Source organism: Manis pentadactyla, chromosome 5, assembly GCF_030020395.1.
Source record: "Manis pentadactyla isolate mManPen7 chromosome 5, mManPen7.hap1, whole genome shotgun sequence".
NCBI classification, from domain to species: domain Eukaryota; kingdom Metazoa; phylum Chordata; class Mammalia; order Pholidota; family Manidae; genus Manis; species Manis pentadactyla.
The window spans coordinates 60,590,253-60,608,463 of record NC_080023.1 but is presented as its reverse complement, the minus strand read 5'-3'; the positions used below and the strand labels follow the sequence as shown (position 1 = coordinate 60,608,463).

The following is an 18,211-nucleotide window of genomic DNA, read 5'->3' as shown; positions in this document are numbered from 1 at the left end:
CCATCTCTACAGTCTATCTTGGAGGGACTGCTATAGATGGAAGTGTTCCTAAGGTTGAATAGCTGTCACCAGAGGTAATAAAACCACAGTAAAGAAAGTAGAACAGCTGAGAGGGGCGGAAGATGGCGGCGTGAGTAGAGCAGCGGAAATCTCCTCCCAAAACAACATATATCTATGAAAATATAACAAAGACAACACGTCCTAGAATAAAGACCAGAGGACACAGGACAATATCCAGACCACATCCGCACCTGAGAGAACCCAGCGCCTCGCGAAGGGGGTAAGATACAAGCCCCGGCCCCACAGGAGCTGAGCGCCCCTCCCCCCAGCTCCCTGCGGGAGAAGAGCAGGCAGAGCGGGAGGAAGACGGAGCCCAGGACTGCCGAACACCCAGCCCCAGCCATCCGGGCCAGAGTGCAGGGCGCTCAATACTAGGAAAACAGGGTAGCAAGAACAGTGAGCAGGCACTGGAGGCTGGGCGACAGAGGACATAAGAAAACCGCGCGACCATTTTTTTTTGCTTTTTTGCTGTTTTGTTTTGGCGAGCGCTTTTTGGAAGTCTTAAAGGGATAGGGACCCCAATACTAGGGAAACAGGGCAGAAAGACTGGTGAGCAGAGGCCTGAGGCTGGCACCGGAGAATAAAGAAAAACGAACGACCACCTTTTTTTTTTTTAATTAAAAACTTTTTTTTTTTAATTTAAAAATTTTTTCTTTTTTTTTTTTTTTTTTGGTGGGCGCTGTTTTGTTTTGGTGGGTGCTTTTTGGAAGTCTTAAAGGGTCAGGGCGGGTCACTTAATCCAGAGGTAGGGAATCCGGGATCTCTGGGCACCCTAACCCCTGGGCTGCAGGGAGCAGGGAGGCCCCTTACGGAGATAAATAGCCTCCCAGCCGCTCCTGCTCCAACGCGACTCCACCATTTTGGAGTAGCTGCCGGAGCTAGGCCACGCCCACAGCAACAGCGGAGATTAACTCCATAGCAGCCGGGCAGGAAGCAGAAACACTGTCTGCGCGCAGCTGCACAGCACAAGCCACTAGAGGTCGCTGTTCTCCCAGGAGAGGAGGGCCACAAACCAACAAGAAAGGAAGTCCTTCCAGCCGTCACTCGTCCCAGTTCTGCAGACTATTCCTATCACCATGAAAAGGCAAAGCTACAGGCAGACAAAGATCACAGAGACAACACCAGAGAAGGAGACAGACCTAACCAGTCTCCCTGAAAAAGAATTCAAAATAAGAATCATAAACATGCTGACAGAGATGCAGAGAAATACGCAAGAGAAATGAGATGAAGTCCAGAAGGAGATCACAGATGCCAGAAAGGAGATCGCAGAAATGAAACAAACTCTGGAAGGGTTTATAAGCAGAATGGATAGGATGCAAGAGGCCATTGATGGAATTGAAACCAGAGAACAGGAACGCATAGAAGCTGACATAGAGAGAGACAAAAGGATCTCCAGGAATGAAACAATATTAAGAGAACTGTGTGACCAATCCAAAAGGAACAATATCCATATTATAGGGGTCCCAGAAGAAGAAGAGAGAGGAAAAGAGATGGAAAGTATCTAAGAAGAAATAATTGCTGAAAACTTCCCCACACTGGGGGAGGAAGTAATCGAACAGACCACGGAAATACACAGAACCCCCAACAGAAAGGATCCAAGAAGGGCAACACCAAGACACATAATAATTAAAATGGCAAAGATCAAGGACAAGGAAAGAGTGTTAAAGGCAGCTAGAGAGAAAAAGGTCACCTATAAAGGGAAACCTATCAGGCTAACATCAGATTTCTCAACAGAAACCCTACAGGCCAGAAGAGAATGGCATGATATATTTAATACAATGAAACAGAAGGGCCTTGAACCAAGGATACTGTATCCAGCACGACTATCATTCAAATATGACGGTGGGATTAAACAATTCCCAGACAAACAAAAGCTGAGGGAATTTGCTTTCCACAAACCACCTCTACAGAACATCTTACAGGGACTGCTCTAGATGGGAGCACTCCTAGAAAGAACACAGCACAAAACACCCAACATATGAAGAATCGAGGAGGAGGAACAAGAAGGGAGAGAAGAAAAGAATCTCCAGACAGTGCATATAACAGCTCAATAAGCGAGCTAAGTTAGGCAGTAAGATACTAAAGAGGCTAACCTTGAACCTTTGGTAACCACGAATTTAAAGCCTGCAATGGCAATAAGTACATAACTTTCAATAGTCACCCTAAATGTTAATGGGTTGAATGCACCAATCAAAAGACACAAGAGTAACAGAATCGATAAAAAAGCAAGACCCATCTATATGCTGCTTACAAGAAACTCACCTCAAACCCAAAGACATGTACAGACTAAAAGTCAAGGGATGGAAAAACATATATCAAGCAAACAACAGTGAGAAGAAAGCAGGGGTTGCAGTACTAATATCAGACAAAATAGACTTCAAAACAAAGAAAGTAACAAGAGATAAAGAAGGACACTACATAATGATAAAGGTCTCAGTCAAACAAGAGGATATAACCATTCTAAATATATATGCACCCAACAGAGGAGCACCAGCATATGTGAAACAAATACTAACAGAACTAAAGGGGGATATAGACTGCAATGCATTCATTCTAGGAGACTTCAACACACCACTCACCCTGAAGGATAGATCCACCGGGCAGAAAATAAGTAAGGACACGGAAGCACTGAACAACACAGTAGAGCAGATGGACCTAATATAAATCTATAGAACTCTACATCCAAAAGCAGCGGGATATACATTCTTCTCAAGTGCACATGGAACATTCTCCAGAATAGACCACATACTAGGCCACAAAAAGAGCCTCAGAAAATTCCAAAAGATTGAAATCCTACCAACCAACTTTTCAGACCACAAAGGCATAAAACTAGAAATAAACTGTATAAAGAAAGCAAAGAGGCTCACAAACACATGGAGGCTTAACAACACGCTCCTAAATAATCAATGGATCGATGACCAAATCAAAATGGAGATCCAGCAATATATGGAAACAAATGACAACAACAACACTAAGCCCCAACTTCTGTGGGACAGAGCAAAAGCAGTCTTAAGAGGAAAGTATATAGCAATCCAAGCATATTTAAAAAAGGAAGAGCAATCCCAAATGAATGGTCTAATGTCACAATTATCGAAATTGAAAAAAGAAGAACAGATGAGGCCTAAGGTCAGCAGAAGGAGGGACATAATAAAGATCAGAGAAGAAATAAATAAAATTGAGAAGAATAAAACAATAGCAAAAATCAATGAAACCAAGAGCTGGTTCTTCAAGAAAATAAACAAAATAGATAAGCCTCTAGCCAGACTTATTAAGAAGAAAAGAGAGTCAACACAAATCAACAGTATCAGAAACGAGAAAGGAAAAATCACGACGGACCCCACGGAAATGCAAAGAATTATTGGAGAATACTATGAAAACCTAAATGCTAACAAGCTGGGAAACCTAGGAGAAATGGACAACTTCCTAGAAAAATATAACCTTCCAAGATTGACCCAGGAAGAAACAGAAAATCTAAACAGACCAATTACCAGCAATGAAATTGAAGCAGTAATCAAAAAACTACCAAAGAACAAAACCCCCGGGCCAGATGGATTTACCTCGGAATTTTATCAGACATACAGGGAAGACATAATACCCATTCTCCTTAAAGTTTTCCAAAAAATAGAGGAGGAGGGGATACTCCCAAACTCATTCTATGAAGCTAACATCACCCTAATACCAAAACCAGGCAAAGACCCCACCAAAAAAGAAAACTACAGACCAATATCCCTGATGAACGTAGATGCAAAAATACTCAACAAAATATTAGCAAACCGAATTCAAAAATACATCAAAAGGATCATACACCATGACCAAGTGGGATTCATCCCAGGGATGCAAGGATGGTACAACATTCGAAAGTCCATCAACATCATCCACCACATCAACAAAAAGAAAGACAAAAACCACATGATCATCTCCATAGATGCTGAAAAAGCATTTGACAAAGTTCAACATCCATTCATGTTAAAAACTCTCAGCAAAATGGGAATAGAGCTAAAGTACCTCAACATAATAAAGGCCATCTATGATAAAACCACAGCCAACATTATATTGAACAGCGAGAAGCTGAAAGCATTTCCTCTGAGATCGGGAACTAGACAGGGATGCCCACTCTCTCCACTGTTATTTAACATAGTACTGGAGGTCCTAGCCACGGCAATCAGACAAAATAAAGAAATACAAGGAATCCAGATTGGTAAAGAAGAAGTTAAAATGTCACTATTTGCAGATGACAGGATACTGTACATAAAAAACCCTAAAGACTCCACCCCAAAACTACTAGAACTGATATCGGAATACAGCAAAATTGCAGGATACAAAATCAACACACAGAAATCTGTGGCTTTCCTATACACTAACAATGAACCAACAGAAAGAGAAATCAGGAAAACAACTCCATTCACCATTGCATCAAAAAAAATAAAATACCTAGGAATAAACCAAACCAAGGAAGTGGAAGACTTATACTCTGAAAACTACAAGTCACTCTTAAAAGAAATTAAAGGGGACACTAACAGATGGAAACTCATCCCATGCTCGTGGCTAGGAAGAATTAATATCGTCAAAATGGCCATCCTGCCCAAAGCAATATACAGATTTGATGCAATCCCTATGAAACTACCAGCAACATTCTTCAATGAACTGGAACAAATAATTCAAAAATTCATATGGAAACACAAAAGACCCCGAATAGCCAAAGCAATCCTGAGAAAGAAGAATAAAGTAGGGGGGATCTCACTCCCCAACTTCAAGCTCTACTATAAAGCCATAGTAATCAAGACAATTTGGTACTGGCACAAGAGCAGAGCCACAGACCAATGGAACAGACTAGAGAATCCAGACATTAACCCAGACATATATGGTCAATTAATATTTGATAAAGGAGCCATGGACATACAATGGTGAAATGACAGTCTCTTCAACAGGTGGTGCTGGCAAAACTGGACAGCTACATGTAGGAGAATGAAACTGGACCATTGTCTAACCCCATATACAAAAGTAAACTCAAAATGGATCAAAGACCTGAATGTAAGCCATGAAACCATTAAACTCTTGGAAGAAAACATAGGCAAAAACCTCTTAGACATAAACATGAGTGACCTCTTCTTGAACATATCTCCCCGGGCAAGGAAAACAACAGCAAAAATGAGTAAGTGGGACTATATTAAGCTGAAAAGCTTCTGTACAGCAAAAGACACCATCAATAGAACAAGAAGGATCCCTACAGTATGGGAGAATATATTTGAAAATGACACATCCGATAAAGGCTTGACGTCCAGAATATATAAGGAGCTCACACGCCTCAACAAACAAAAAACAAATAACCCAATTAAAAAATGGGCAGAGTACTTAACTGACTGTTTAGAGTTCATAACGCATGAGCAAAACCGAAAGTTTCTGTGATGACTCCCCTTGTACTGTTCACTATGTAACTTATTCATTATGTAAGAATTTGTTCTACATGTAAGAACTTGTTTGTTATGCCTCAGAAGATTGGAGACTGACGAAAATTAGGCTTGGGGTGGATTAATGATTGTGCATTGAGCATTGACTCCCCTATACAGAATTTTATTGTCGTTAACAACCATTTGATCAATAAATATGAGAGATGCCCTCACAAAAAAAAAAAAAAAAAAAAAAAAAAAAAGGAAAGACTTCCAATGGTAAAATAAATAAGTAACCGGGATGTAATGTATAGCATAAGGAATATAGTCAAAATATTGTAACAGCTTGGTAGGGTGATAGCTGGAACCTAGAATTATGTATATAAATGTTCTACCACTGTGTTGTACACTTGAAACTAATGTAATGTAATACTGTGCGTCAACTACCCTTCAATAAAAAATAATTATTTAAAAAAAGAAAAAAAAAAAATGGGCAGAGGAACTGAACAGACAGTTCTCCAAAAAAGAAATACAGATGGCCAACAGACACATGAAAAGATGCTCCACATCGCTAATTATCAGAGAAATGCAAATTAAAACTACAATGAGGTATCACCTCACACCAGTAAGGATGGCTGCCATCCAAAAGACAAACAACAACAAATGTTGGCGAGGCTGTGGAGAAAGGGGAACCCTCCTACACTGCTGGTGGGAATGTAAATTAGTTCAACCACTGTGGAAAGCAGTATGGAGGTACATCAAAATGCTCAAAACAGACATACCATTTGACCCAGGAATTGCACTCCTATGAATTTACCCTAAGAATGCAGCAATCAAGTATGAGAAAGATCAGTGCACCCCTATGTTTATCGCAGCACTATTTACAATAGCCAAGAATTGGAAGCAACCTAAATGTCCATCCATAGATGAATGGATAAAGAAGAGGTGGTACATATACACAATGGAATACTACTCAGCCATAAGAAAAGGGCAAATCCAACCATTTGCAGCAACATGGATGGAGCTGGAGGGTATTATGCTCAGTGAAACAAGCCAAGCGGAGAAAGAGAAATACCAAATGATCTCACTCATCTCTGGAGTATAAGAACAAAGGAAAAACTGAAGGAACAAAACAGCAGCAGAATCACAGAACTCAAGAATGGACTAACAGGTACCAAAGGGAAAGGGACTGGGGAGGATGGGTGGGTAAGGAGGGATAAGGCGGGGAGAAGTAGGGGGGTATTAAGATTAATATGCATGGGGGGGTAGGAGAAAAGGGAGGACTGTACAACACAGAGAAGGCAAGTAGTGATTCTACAAAATTTTGCTATGCTGATGGACAGTGACTGTAAAGGGGTTTATAGGGGAGACCTGGTATAGGGGAGAGCCTAGTAAACATAATATTCGTCATGTAAGTGTAGATTAGTGATACCAAAAACAAAGCAAAAAAAAAAAAAAAGGGCAGTTCCTCTGTGGTAACCTCCAACGAGTTCTACACAAGGGTATAAAGGGCATATAAAAGTGTAGGTAAAGGGTCTGTTTGTGTTTATACAGAGGATCAAAGCCTAATTGGGCTACCCCGAAAATGAACTAAGATACGATATGAAAAAGAACTTCCAACATCTGCACTCTCTGGAAGACTCATGCCAGAAGATGATCATCAAAAAACCCCAACAAAGATCCACGCACTGCTACAGCTGTAGATGCACTCATCCCACCAGTTCCTGGACTTGCCATGGGAATGAGGAAGGAGATATCTAAGCTGGCCTGTGCATACAGTAAAACAACAAATTTGACTGGATCTATACTGTTGGAACTCAACCAAGAATTTGGAGAAGTGCAAATTGTAGCGCTCCAAAGTCTTACAACTACAGACTATTTACTGTTAAAAGAACATATGGCATGTGAACAGTAACCAGGAATGGGTTGTTTTAATTTGTCTGATTTCTCTCAGACTGTTCAAGTTCAGTTGGACAATATCCACCATATCATAGATAAGTTTTCACAAATGCCTAAGGTGCCTAACTGGTTTTCTTGGTTTCACTGGAGATGGCTGGTAATTACAGATATGCTTTGGTTATGTAACTATACTCCTATTATGTTAATGTGTGTGCACAATTTAAGTAGTAGCTTAAAACCTATATATGCTGAAGTTACTCTACAAGAAGATATGTCAAAGAAATAATCAATCTTCCCATGTTTTCTTCCGCCTGCTACTTCTATAGCTTTTCTTCTTCCTTCCTAATTACAACCCTTAAATAGAATTCGTGCCTCATATCAAATTTACCGAGTATCATAATTCTTCCAAGTGGTAAAGATACCTCAAGACAAATGCTGGGCATAGAAGCTACAGGGCATAAATATGCAAAGAAGTAAAAAGCTAACCTTTTCAAACAATAAGGCTTCCCTCTCACTTACCAACTTCACATTTTCATGTATGGCCCCGGAAGATGACTGGTTAGCCAGAGATGGGTAAGATTCCTCAAGGGAGGAACAACCTAAGACAGGCACAGTCGCAGGGGGGCCATCAGGTGAGAAATTGGGGATCAACAGAGGTGAGGCTTAGAACCTCACCCCCCCGTTCTGAGAGAAATGTTCTGCATACGTGGATGTTTTATTGCACTGGTCTAGCTTGGATTAACACATAGTCTACAGGCACACACCTGATCATCTACATGTGCTCTCTTACAACACTAAACTATGTTTTCTACCTTTATCTTGTATCTACCTACCACTTCAGCATTTTATTAAAAATAATAATAATAAAGAGAGAAATGTGGTATCCACATATAAATCAAGTATAAAAACCAAATGAGTATTCATATTTGAACTGACTGTTTAGAGTTCATAATGCATGAGCAAAACCGAAAGTTTCTGTGATGATTGCCCTTGTACTGTTCACCATGTAACTTATTCACTATGTAAGAATTTGTTCTACATGTAAGAACTTGTTTGTTATGCCTCAGAAGATTGGAGACTGACGAAAATTAGGCTTGGGGTGGATTAATGATTGTGCATTGAGCATTGACTCCCCTATACAGAATTTTATTGTCGTTAACAACCATTTGATCAATAAATATGAGAGATGCCCTCACAAAAAAAAAAAAAAAAAAAAAAAAAGGACAGACTTCCAATGGTAAAATAAATAAGTAACCGGGATGTAATATATAGCATAAGGAATATATTCAAGATATTGTAACAGCTTGGTAGGGTGATAGCTGGAACCTAGAATTATGTATATAAATGTTCTACCACTGTGTTGTGCACTTGAAACTAATGTAATGTAATACTGTGCGTCAACTACCCTTCAATAAAAAATAATTATTTAAAAAAAAAAAAAAAAAAGTAGAACAGCTAATTATGAAGCAAATGCAAAATTAACTATCCCCAAAGTCAATCAAGGGATAGACAAAAAGTACCGAATTTGATACCTAATATATAAAGAATGAAAGAGGAAGAAAAAGGAGGAGAAATAGAAAAGAACCTTTAGATTGTGTTTGTAACAGCATAATAAGTGAGTTAAGTTAGACTCTTACATAGTAAGGAAAGTAACCTGGAACCTTTGGTAACCACGAATATAAAGCCTGAAATGGCAGGAAGTACATACCTATCAATAATAACCCTAAATGTAAATGGACTGAATACACCAATCAAAAGACATAGAGTAACTGAATGGATAAAAAAACAAGACCCATCTATATGCTGCTTACAAGAGATTCACCTCAAACCCAAAGACATGCACAGACTAAAAGTCAAGGGATGGAAAAACATATTTCATGCAAACAATAGGGAGAAAAAAGCAGGTGTTGCACTACTAGTATCAGACAAAACAGACTTCAAAACAAAGAAAGTAACAAGAGATAAAGAAGGACATTACTTAATGATAAAGGGCTCAGTCCAACAAGAGGATATAACCATTATAAATATATATGTACCCAACACAGGAGCACCAGCATATGTGAAACAAATACTAACAGAACTAAAGGGGGAAATAGACTGCAATGCATTCATTCTAGGAGACTTCAGCACACCATTCACTCCAAAGGACAGATCCACCAGACAGAAAATAAGTAAGGACACAGAGGCACTGAACAACACACTAGAACATATGAACCTAATAGACATCTATAGAACTCTACACCCAAAAGCAACAGGATACAGGTTCTTCTCAAGTGCACATGGAACATTCTCCAGAATAGACCACATACTAGGCCACAAAAAGAGCCTCAGTAAATTCAAAAAGATTGAAATCCTAATAACCAACTTTTCAGACCACAAAGGTATAAAACTAGAAATAAATTGTACCAAGAAAGCAAAAAGGCTCACAAACACATGGAGGCTTAACAACATGCTTGTAAATAGTCAATGGATCAACGACTAAATTAAAATGGAGATCCAGCAATATATGGAAATAAATGACAACAACAACACAAAGTCCCAACTTCTGTGGTACACAGCGAAAGCAGTCTTAAGAGGAAAGTATATAGCAATCCAGGCATATTTAAAGAAGGAAGAACAAATCCAAATGAATAGTCTAACATCACAGTTACCAAAATTGGAAAAAGAAGAACAAATGAGGCCTTAAGTCAGCAGAAGGAGGGACATAATAAAGATCAGAGAAGAAATAAACTAAATTGAGAAAAATAAAACAATAGAAAAAAATCAATGAAACCAAGAGCTGGTTCTTTGAGAAAATAAACAAAATAGATAAGCCTCTATCAAGACTTATTAAGAGAAAAAGAGAATCACCACACATCAACAGAATCAGAAATGAGAAAGGAAACATCACAATGGATCCAACAGAAATACAAAGAATTATTAGAGACTACTATGAAAACCTATATGCTAAGAAACTGGAAAACCTAGAACAAATGGACAACTTCCTAGAAAAATAAAACCTTCCAAGACTGACCAAGGAAGAAACACAAAATCTAAACAAACCAATTACCAGCAAAGAAATTGAAGCAGTAATAAAAAAACTACCCAAACCCCACCCCCTGGGCCAGATGGATTTACCTTGGAATTTTATCAGACATACAGAGAAGGTATAGTACCCATTCTCCTTAAAGTTTTCCAAAAAATAGAAGAGGAGGGAATACTCCCAAACTCATTCTATGAAGCCAACATCACCCTAATACTAAATCCAGACAAAGACCCCACCAAAAAAGAAAATTACAGACCAATATCCCAGATGAATGTAGATGCAAAATACTCAACAAAATATTAGCAAACTGAATTCAAAAATACATCAAAATGATCATACACCATGAACAAGTGGGATTCATCCCAGGGATGCGAGGATGGTACAACATCCGAAAATCCATCAACATCATCCACCACATCAAAAAAAGAAGGACAAAAACCACATGATCATCTCCACAGATGCTGAAAAAGCATTCGACAAAATTCAACATCCATTCATGATAAAAACTCTCAACAAAATGGGTATAGAGGGCAGGTACCTCAACATAATAAAGGCCATATATGATAAACCCACAGCCAACATCATACTGAACAGCAAAAAGCTGAAAGCTTTTCCTCTGAGATTGGGTACAAGACAGGGATGCCTACTCTCCCCACTGTTATTCAACATAGTACTGGAGGTCCTAGCCATGACAATTAGACAAAACAAAGAAATACAAGGAATCCAGACTGGTAAGAAATTAAACTGTCAGTATTTGCAGATAACATGATATTGTACATAAAAACCCTAAAGACTCCACCCCAAAACTACTAGAACTGATCAGAATACAGCAAAGTTGCAGGATACAAAATTAGCACACAGAAATCTGTGGCTTTCCTATACAGTAACAGTGAACTAATAGAAAGAGAAATCAGGAAAACAATTCCATTCACAATTGCATCAAAAAGAATAAAATACTTAGAATAAACCTTACCAAGGAAGTGAAAGACCTATACCCTGAAAACTATAAGACACTCTTAAGAGAAATTAAAGAGGACACTAACAAATGGAAACTGATCCCATGCTCCTGGCTAGGAAGAATTAATATCGTCAAAATGGCCATCCTGCCCAAAGAAATATACAGATTTGATGCAATCCCTATCGAATTACCAACAACATTCTTCAACAAACTAGAACAAATAGTTCAAAAATTCATATGGAAACACCAAAGAGCCCAATAGCCAAAGCAATCCTGAGAAGGAAGAATAAAGTGGGGAGGATCTCACTCCCCAACTTCAAGCTCTACTACAAAGCCACAGTAATCAAGACAGTTTGGTACTGGCACAAGAACAGAGCCACAGACCAGTGGAACAGAATAGAGACCCCAGATATTAACACAAACATATATGGTCAATTAATATATGATAAAGGAGCCATGGACATACAACGGGGAAATGACAGTCTCTTCAACAGATGGTGCTGGCAAAACTGGACAGCTACATGTAAGAGAATGAAACTGGATCACTGTCTAACCCCATACACAAAAGTAAATTCAAAATGGATCAAAGACCTGAATGTAAGTCATGAAACCATAAAACTCTTAGAAAAAAACATAGGCAAAAATCTCTTGGACATAAACATGAGCGACTTCTTCATGAACATATCTCCCCGGGCAAGGGAAACAAAAGCAAAAATGAACAAGTGGAACTACATCAAGCTGAAAAGCTTCTGTACAGCAAAGGACACCATCAATAAAACAAAAAGGTATCCTACAGTATGGGAGAATATATTTATAAATGACAGATCCGATGAAGGGCTGACATCCAAAATATAAAGAGCTCACGCACCTCAACAAACAAAAAGCAAATAATCCAATTAGAAAATGGGCAGAGGAGCTGAATAGACAGTTCTCTAAAGAAGAAATTCAGATGGCAAACAGACACATGAAAAGATGCTCCACATCACTAATCATCAGAGAAATGCAAATTAAAACCACAATGAGATATCACCTCACACCAGTAAGGATCGCCACCCTCCAAAAGACAAACAACAACAAATGTTGGCGAGGTTGTGGAGAAAGGGGAACCCTCCTACACTGCTGGTGGGAATGCAAATTAGTTCAACCATTGTGGAAAGCAGTCTGAGATTCCTCAAAATGCTCAAAATAGAAATACCATTTGACCCAGGAATTCCACTTCTAGGAATTTACCCTAAGAATGCAGCAGCCCAGTTTGAAAAAGACAGATGCACCCCTATGTTTATCCAGCACTATTTACAATAGCCAAGAAATGGTAGAAACTTAAGTGTCCATCAATAGATGAATGGATAAAGAAGATGTGGTACATATACACAATGGGATACTATTCAGTCATAAGAAGAAAACAAATCCTACCATTTGCAACAACGTGGATGGAGCTAGAGGGTATTACGCTCAGTGAAATAAGCCAGGTGGAGAAAGACAAGTACCAAATGATTTCACTCATATGTGGAGTATAAGAACAAAGAAAAACTGAATGAACAAAACAGCAGCAGAATCACAGAACCCAAGAATGGACTAACAGTTACCAAAGGGAAAGGGACTGGGCAGGAGAGGTGGGAAGAGAGGGATAAGGGCAGGGAAAAAGAAAGGGGGCCTTATGATTAGCATGTATAATGTGGGGGGGACATTGGGAGGGATGTGCAACACAGAGAAGACAAGTAGTGAGTCTACAGCATCTTACTACACTGATGGACAGTACTGTAATGGAGTTTGTTGGGGGGGACTTGGTGAAGGGGGGAGTCTAGTAACCATAATGTTCTTCATGTAATTGTAGATTAATGATAATAAAATGAATAAAAAAAAGAAATTGAAGAATATCTCTCTTACTTCCTCACAGTAAAGCTAAAAATAAAGACATTGTGCTCAAGCTAATGGTATTCAGTTTTCATTTGTATAGGTTACAAATACAAAACGTTAAAAGAATACACAATGGTCTACAGGTGGTCACAGTGGTACCCAAACTTCCTAATAAGTAACGAGGCTAATAAGAAGAGACTGTCCACCATCAATCTCTTTATGTTCCTTTAATTACCCACAGGCTTCCCTGAGCAAATGGAGTATTTCTTATACACACAAAATTGCTACAAAATACAAATATTTGTTCCACTAAATATTTACATTTTAAATCACTCATACTTGTTTATGATGCTCCCTCTATATTCCCACTACCACCACCACCACCAAGACTATAAGGTCTTAGAAACCATCTCTCTCCTACTCTATATAAACCACATAGTGGCTCAAAGGTTATGTCCCGTACGAAGTCTTCTGGGATGACATGTCCTCAGTAGAAGGTAATTCCCTGCAGCGTCCTGCTGTGTTGAGCATCAGTACTACTCCTTTACCTAAAGATTTGAGCACATCCACAGTCTTCTGAATATTTAAAGCCCTTGAGGAATTAAAAGAAGCTCTTTTCACAACACAGCTGGGACCCATGTCCTATATAATCAAGACTAAAAGCCAGCCATGAGTAGACACATATTAATCAAGCTAAATTACAATATGGCTAAATGAATCATTAGGGTTCTGAATCTCTTCTGGCAAAGAAATACAGTGTGAGTTGAATGTTCAACATTGTGAGAATCATTAAAACAATTCTATAGATATGAATTTGTTGAGTTAATCCTCCTTCATTATCTCCATTAGCCAACAATGCACATGTAGTCACTGCACATAATTACTTCTCTAACAGACGTGGATGTTTGAAATATTAGCTTTCCCACAGACACCAAATCTTCAGTAAGCAGCTCTCAACAATTCACTATATTAATCATATATGTCACCACACTCCTATTAAATATGTACGAGGTTAAATACCACCCATGTTGCAAACTGTCCATCTTCATTTTTAATATAATTTATTACCTTCTAGACACTGTAATTATAAGGGCCCCTAGTGCTGCTATAATAAATGCAAATTTAACTGCCTGGTTTATACGTAAACAGCATGTAACTAATGCCATGTTTCCTCAACTTTTAACAAGCATTTAAGTGAAGATATTTTATAACACAAAGTATAAAATATTTATAAAGTTAGTATTTTATGATATAGGAATGCCTAATTTAAAATTGCATAGAGAAAAGTTAATTTTCTTAGATATCTCATAGGCAACTGAATAATTCAAAATTGAAGTTTATCAAAAAATTAGCATATAATATATTGGTATCTACAAGAAAAAGTGCGATGTAAAGTGTGATTTGGAGTATTATGATATCATGGTTCTAATCAAATTATTTCATAGGCTTTAAAAATTCTGTTTTTGCAATTTTGTAGATTTGATCTTCAAAAAAGCAAACATAAAACCTACCAGAAAAAATTTTTTTTTCAAATAAAGGTAAAGGTAAAAATTGTATTATAACCTTGGATCCTGTTACTCGAAACTTTATGGTTAATATGGTTACAGATTATTAACTTAGGCATAATAATATAAATAATAAAAACAGAGTTTTTATTATCTCAGAACAAATCTGAGACAAATCTGAGACATGTACCAAGGGCTTATTAACTTAGTGTGTTAGGCACTATAATTAGTGCTTTACATTCATATCTCACTTAACTTTCATAATTACCCAGTGAAGAAGAAGCTAATATTATCTGCACCTTGTAGATGAGGGAGTTGGAGGTTTAAGCAGATTAATGACTTGTTCAGGGATGCAGGGCTTGGCAGGAGAGGGGTCTGACTCCAAGTCTATCCTACTACCCACAAAGCACTCAGCTCTCAGCTCTAGATCCATGACCTCTTCATGTGGCCTTGGTAAGTCATCAAAAGTCTCTAAAGCTCATTCCCTTTAGCTACAAAATGCAAATAATATTAATATATGCCAGAATTTTTGAAAACTAAATAAAACTGTTTATGAGAAAGTACTGTGCACTGTCATGGAGCTACATAACACTACTTGTTATGATACTGATGAGGTTAGAAAATAAAATGCTGAAAATAAAGAAAAAAATGCTTATTGGCTCCTGGTCAAAATTTTCCAACAAAAATGGTATACCTGGGTAAACACTCCTGGTTGCTTTACCTTGTTTAACATAGACTCTATTACATAAAGGCAAATAGGAGTCAATATCTTTATTATACCCTAAGAATTAGTTAGATAAGCACTAATAGATTAAGTTAAGAAGTGAACAGTAAAACTAAAAATGCATCTTTTAGATGGTTACCATCTGTGTTCATATAACTAGACTTGGCCTCTCAAAGAGTTCTTCAAAACTAAGGCTTTTTAAGGTTACCTGGAATCACCATCAAACCATAATTTGCTATGATTCACACACACATTTTGATTTGTGGAAATATTTAAATCTGTAAGCCCAGGAAGGAAAAATAATATTCAAAAGTTTCATCATTCATCATTTCAGATAAGTGATGTGTTATCATTGAGTTTATTTTTCTATAAGGCTTTGTGACTCAAAAAATCATTTCATAGGCATTATGTTAACCAAGATCTTTAAAAGAAGTATCAAAAATTTGAGATCAGGGAACTGGAATTCACCAAGGTTAATAATAAGAAATCTATATAGCCATAATTGGTGTTTTCTACATGTGTGTATGTGTGTGTGCATGCAAATATATATCAATATGTAATTTTTATCTAGTGGCTTTCCACCTTTCTTAATGTCAATATTGTTAATGATTTATATATATATAGCCAAAAGAAAAAAATGGAACAAAGGGACCACATGTTTCCAATAATTCCTTAATCACATTCAACACATTCATATCATTAAATGAGGAATAAGGGAAACTTTTACTCCCTTAGTCCTCATAAATCCACAAATATGTTAAGTCACCTTTTCAAACATCTTTACTTGATTATATCATGAAGTAAGAAAACTGTAAGAGTATATAGGATCTCCAAGGTCCCACCTACCTCCTGGCCGTTCATGTTCTCCATCAGTGTGTAAGAGCATGGCTATGGGCATTCCTACATTCTTCGATCTTCCAGCTACAACCACATTCTTCCCAAATGTTTTGATTCCTTAAAACAAAGAGTTTCATTTAAATGAAGAGTCAACAACAAGAAGCAAATTAAACACCTGGATAGCCAACTGAAACATTCTTCAAAAAATTCTCATTAAATTTGGATGATTGTGTGGCTTGTCTATAATGTACCCACATGCATTATTTATAATTATTTCTCTTCATGCTTCTTGGATTTGTCACTTCCTCTCTGATTATGCCCTCATTGGAAAACCAAAAACATTTTCAAGTTGCCATTAAATTCTTTTAAGCACTGAGATTCACATGAATAGTTAAAAGTCCAAAAGCTTAAAATATATTAGCTACTAATTATTAAGTAAGAAAGTACAACAATGTCAGGCTTAATTGGCAATCGAACTTTGAACAAATCTGAGACAAATGGAGTGAGAAAAAAACTATTTTTCACAAAGCTTACACACTTCCCTCCAGAGGGAGAAGCACGAAACTTTAGAAACTTAGAAAGCTATGAAAGATAAAACTTCCAGGTTTAACATACCTTATCTCTTTTGGACATAGATTATTCATAAGTAAAATGAAGAAGTTAGAATTAAAGTTTCCCAAGTACAAACATACTTAGGGGATAATTCTAGAATGTTCTCTCACTTAGAAATTTTCTCCTCCAGTTAGAAAACAGCAGATTAGAAAAGAGAAGATGGTGTTGCAAAGAAAGTCACAATGATGGATGGCAGGAGAATCATCAATATAAAAGGTAAGTGGGTCCATTAATGTAGAAGCAAACATTTCTATACACCTCCAGGGTCTAGGAGAGCACAATTCAAGGGTAAATGTTAATAATAAAAATGTAGGTCATTAGAAATGGTTCAAATATGTTCAGCACATTTTGTTTTTAAACACAGAAAAAAATATAATACATTTTGGGAAATGTACATCAACATACATTAAATTTATAATCCAAAAGTAGAGAAATAAACATATTTGAAAAAGTAATTCCCTACAAAGTATAAGAGCAGTTACCTGTAATCTGGCACATGTTCCTCATTTTATTTTATTTTGGATATTCTTTGGTTTCTATAACTTTATAACTTCTATTACTCTCTACAGATTAAAGTTTTATGGCTTATCACTTCCTTTCACTCAATTCAACTGAGGTGGCTCCATCAAGGCAAAAAACACATGCTCAAGTTGACACTGGGCACCCACACCCTACAGACCACAAGTTACCAACCTGTTCTTTTGATTATTTCCCAAACAGCACTGGCAGTGGCAGGTATGAGAGAATGCTGATCAAGGCACAATCTTCCAATATTGATAATATGAAATCCATCTACATCTTTTTCAGGGGAAATTCCATTGCATACTGTTCGCTCATCTACATGGCCTGAAAAGTAAATATAGTTGGTCTAATTTTACAAATGTTATTTATTTGAAGATCTGGAATATGAAATCTGAAGACCTACAGCAAGATCACTTATGATTGAGCTTCAAAAGGTGTAAAATCATTACTCTCTTCCTTTTATTGCCACCAAAATAGTAAGTCAGAGTGCTCTTGACTAATGACAGTTATTAGCTACTGTAAGAGTATATTCAATTGCAGGGCCAAAAGTGGCTGAACAGATGAAAGAGAAAAAGTCAGGAGATAACATAATACCAATGAGATCTGGGAACAGCCAGGTGATGTCTTTGCCTCAAAAAGTTCATATATTCAGAGAGTTTAAATCTATGCTTTTCCTATACATGACATTTCCATGAATAGGCTTCTATTAAATATTTCTAGCATTACAGATTAAAAGAGGTTTTCAGTGTTAAATATAGTCATAACTTTGACAAAAGTCAACATCCATTCATGATAAAAACTCTTACAAAACTGGTAAGGAGGGTA

General features: G+C 37.4%; 1 protein-coding gene across 5 annotated transcripts in view; it reads right to left on the bottom strand.

The window, feature by feature from the left end:
* MTHFD2L (methylenetetrahydrofolate dehydrogenase (NADP+ dependent) 2 like) overlaps nt 1-18,211 on the bottom strand; it is a 161,165-nt gene that overhangs the window by 109,495 nt on the left and 33,459 nt on the right. For 4 of the 5 annotated variants that reach the window (XM_036927502.2, XM_036927500.2, XM_036927498.2 and 1 more), the window contains exons 4-5: nt 17,558-17,710; nt 16,262-16,369 (exon numbers count right to left, since the gene is read on the bottom strand). In XM_036927502.2, the coding sequence (XP_036783397.2) occupies nt 16,262-16,369; nt 17,558-17,710 (261 nt within the window). Of the gene's footprint in view, nt 1-16,257; nt 16,370-17,557; nt 17,711-18,211 lie in introns of all 5 variants that reach the window. The other variant, XM_057502309.1, reaches the window with a different exon arrangement.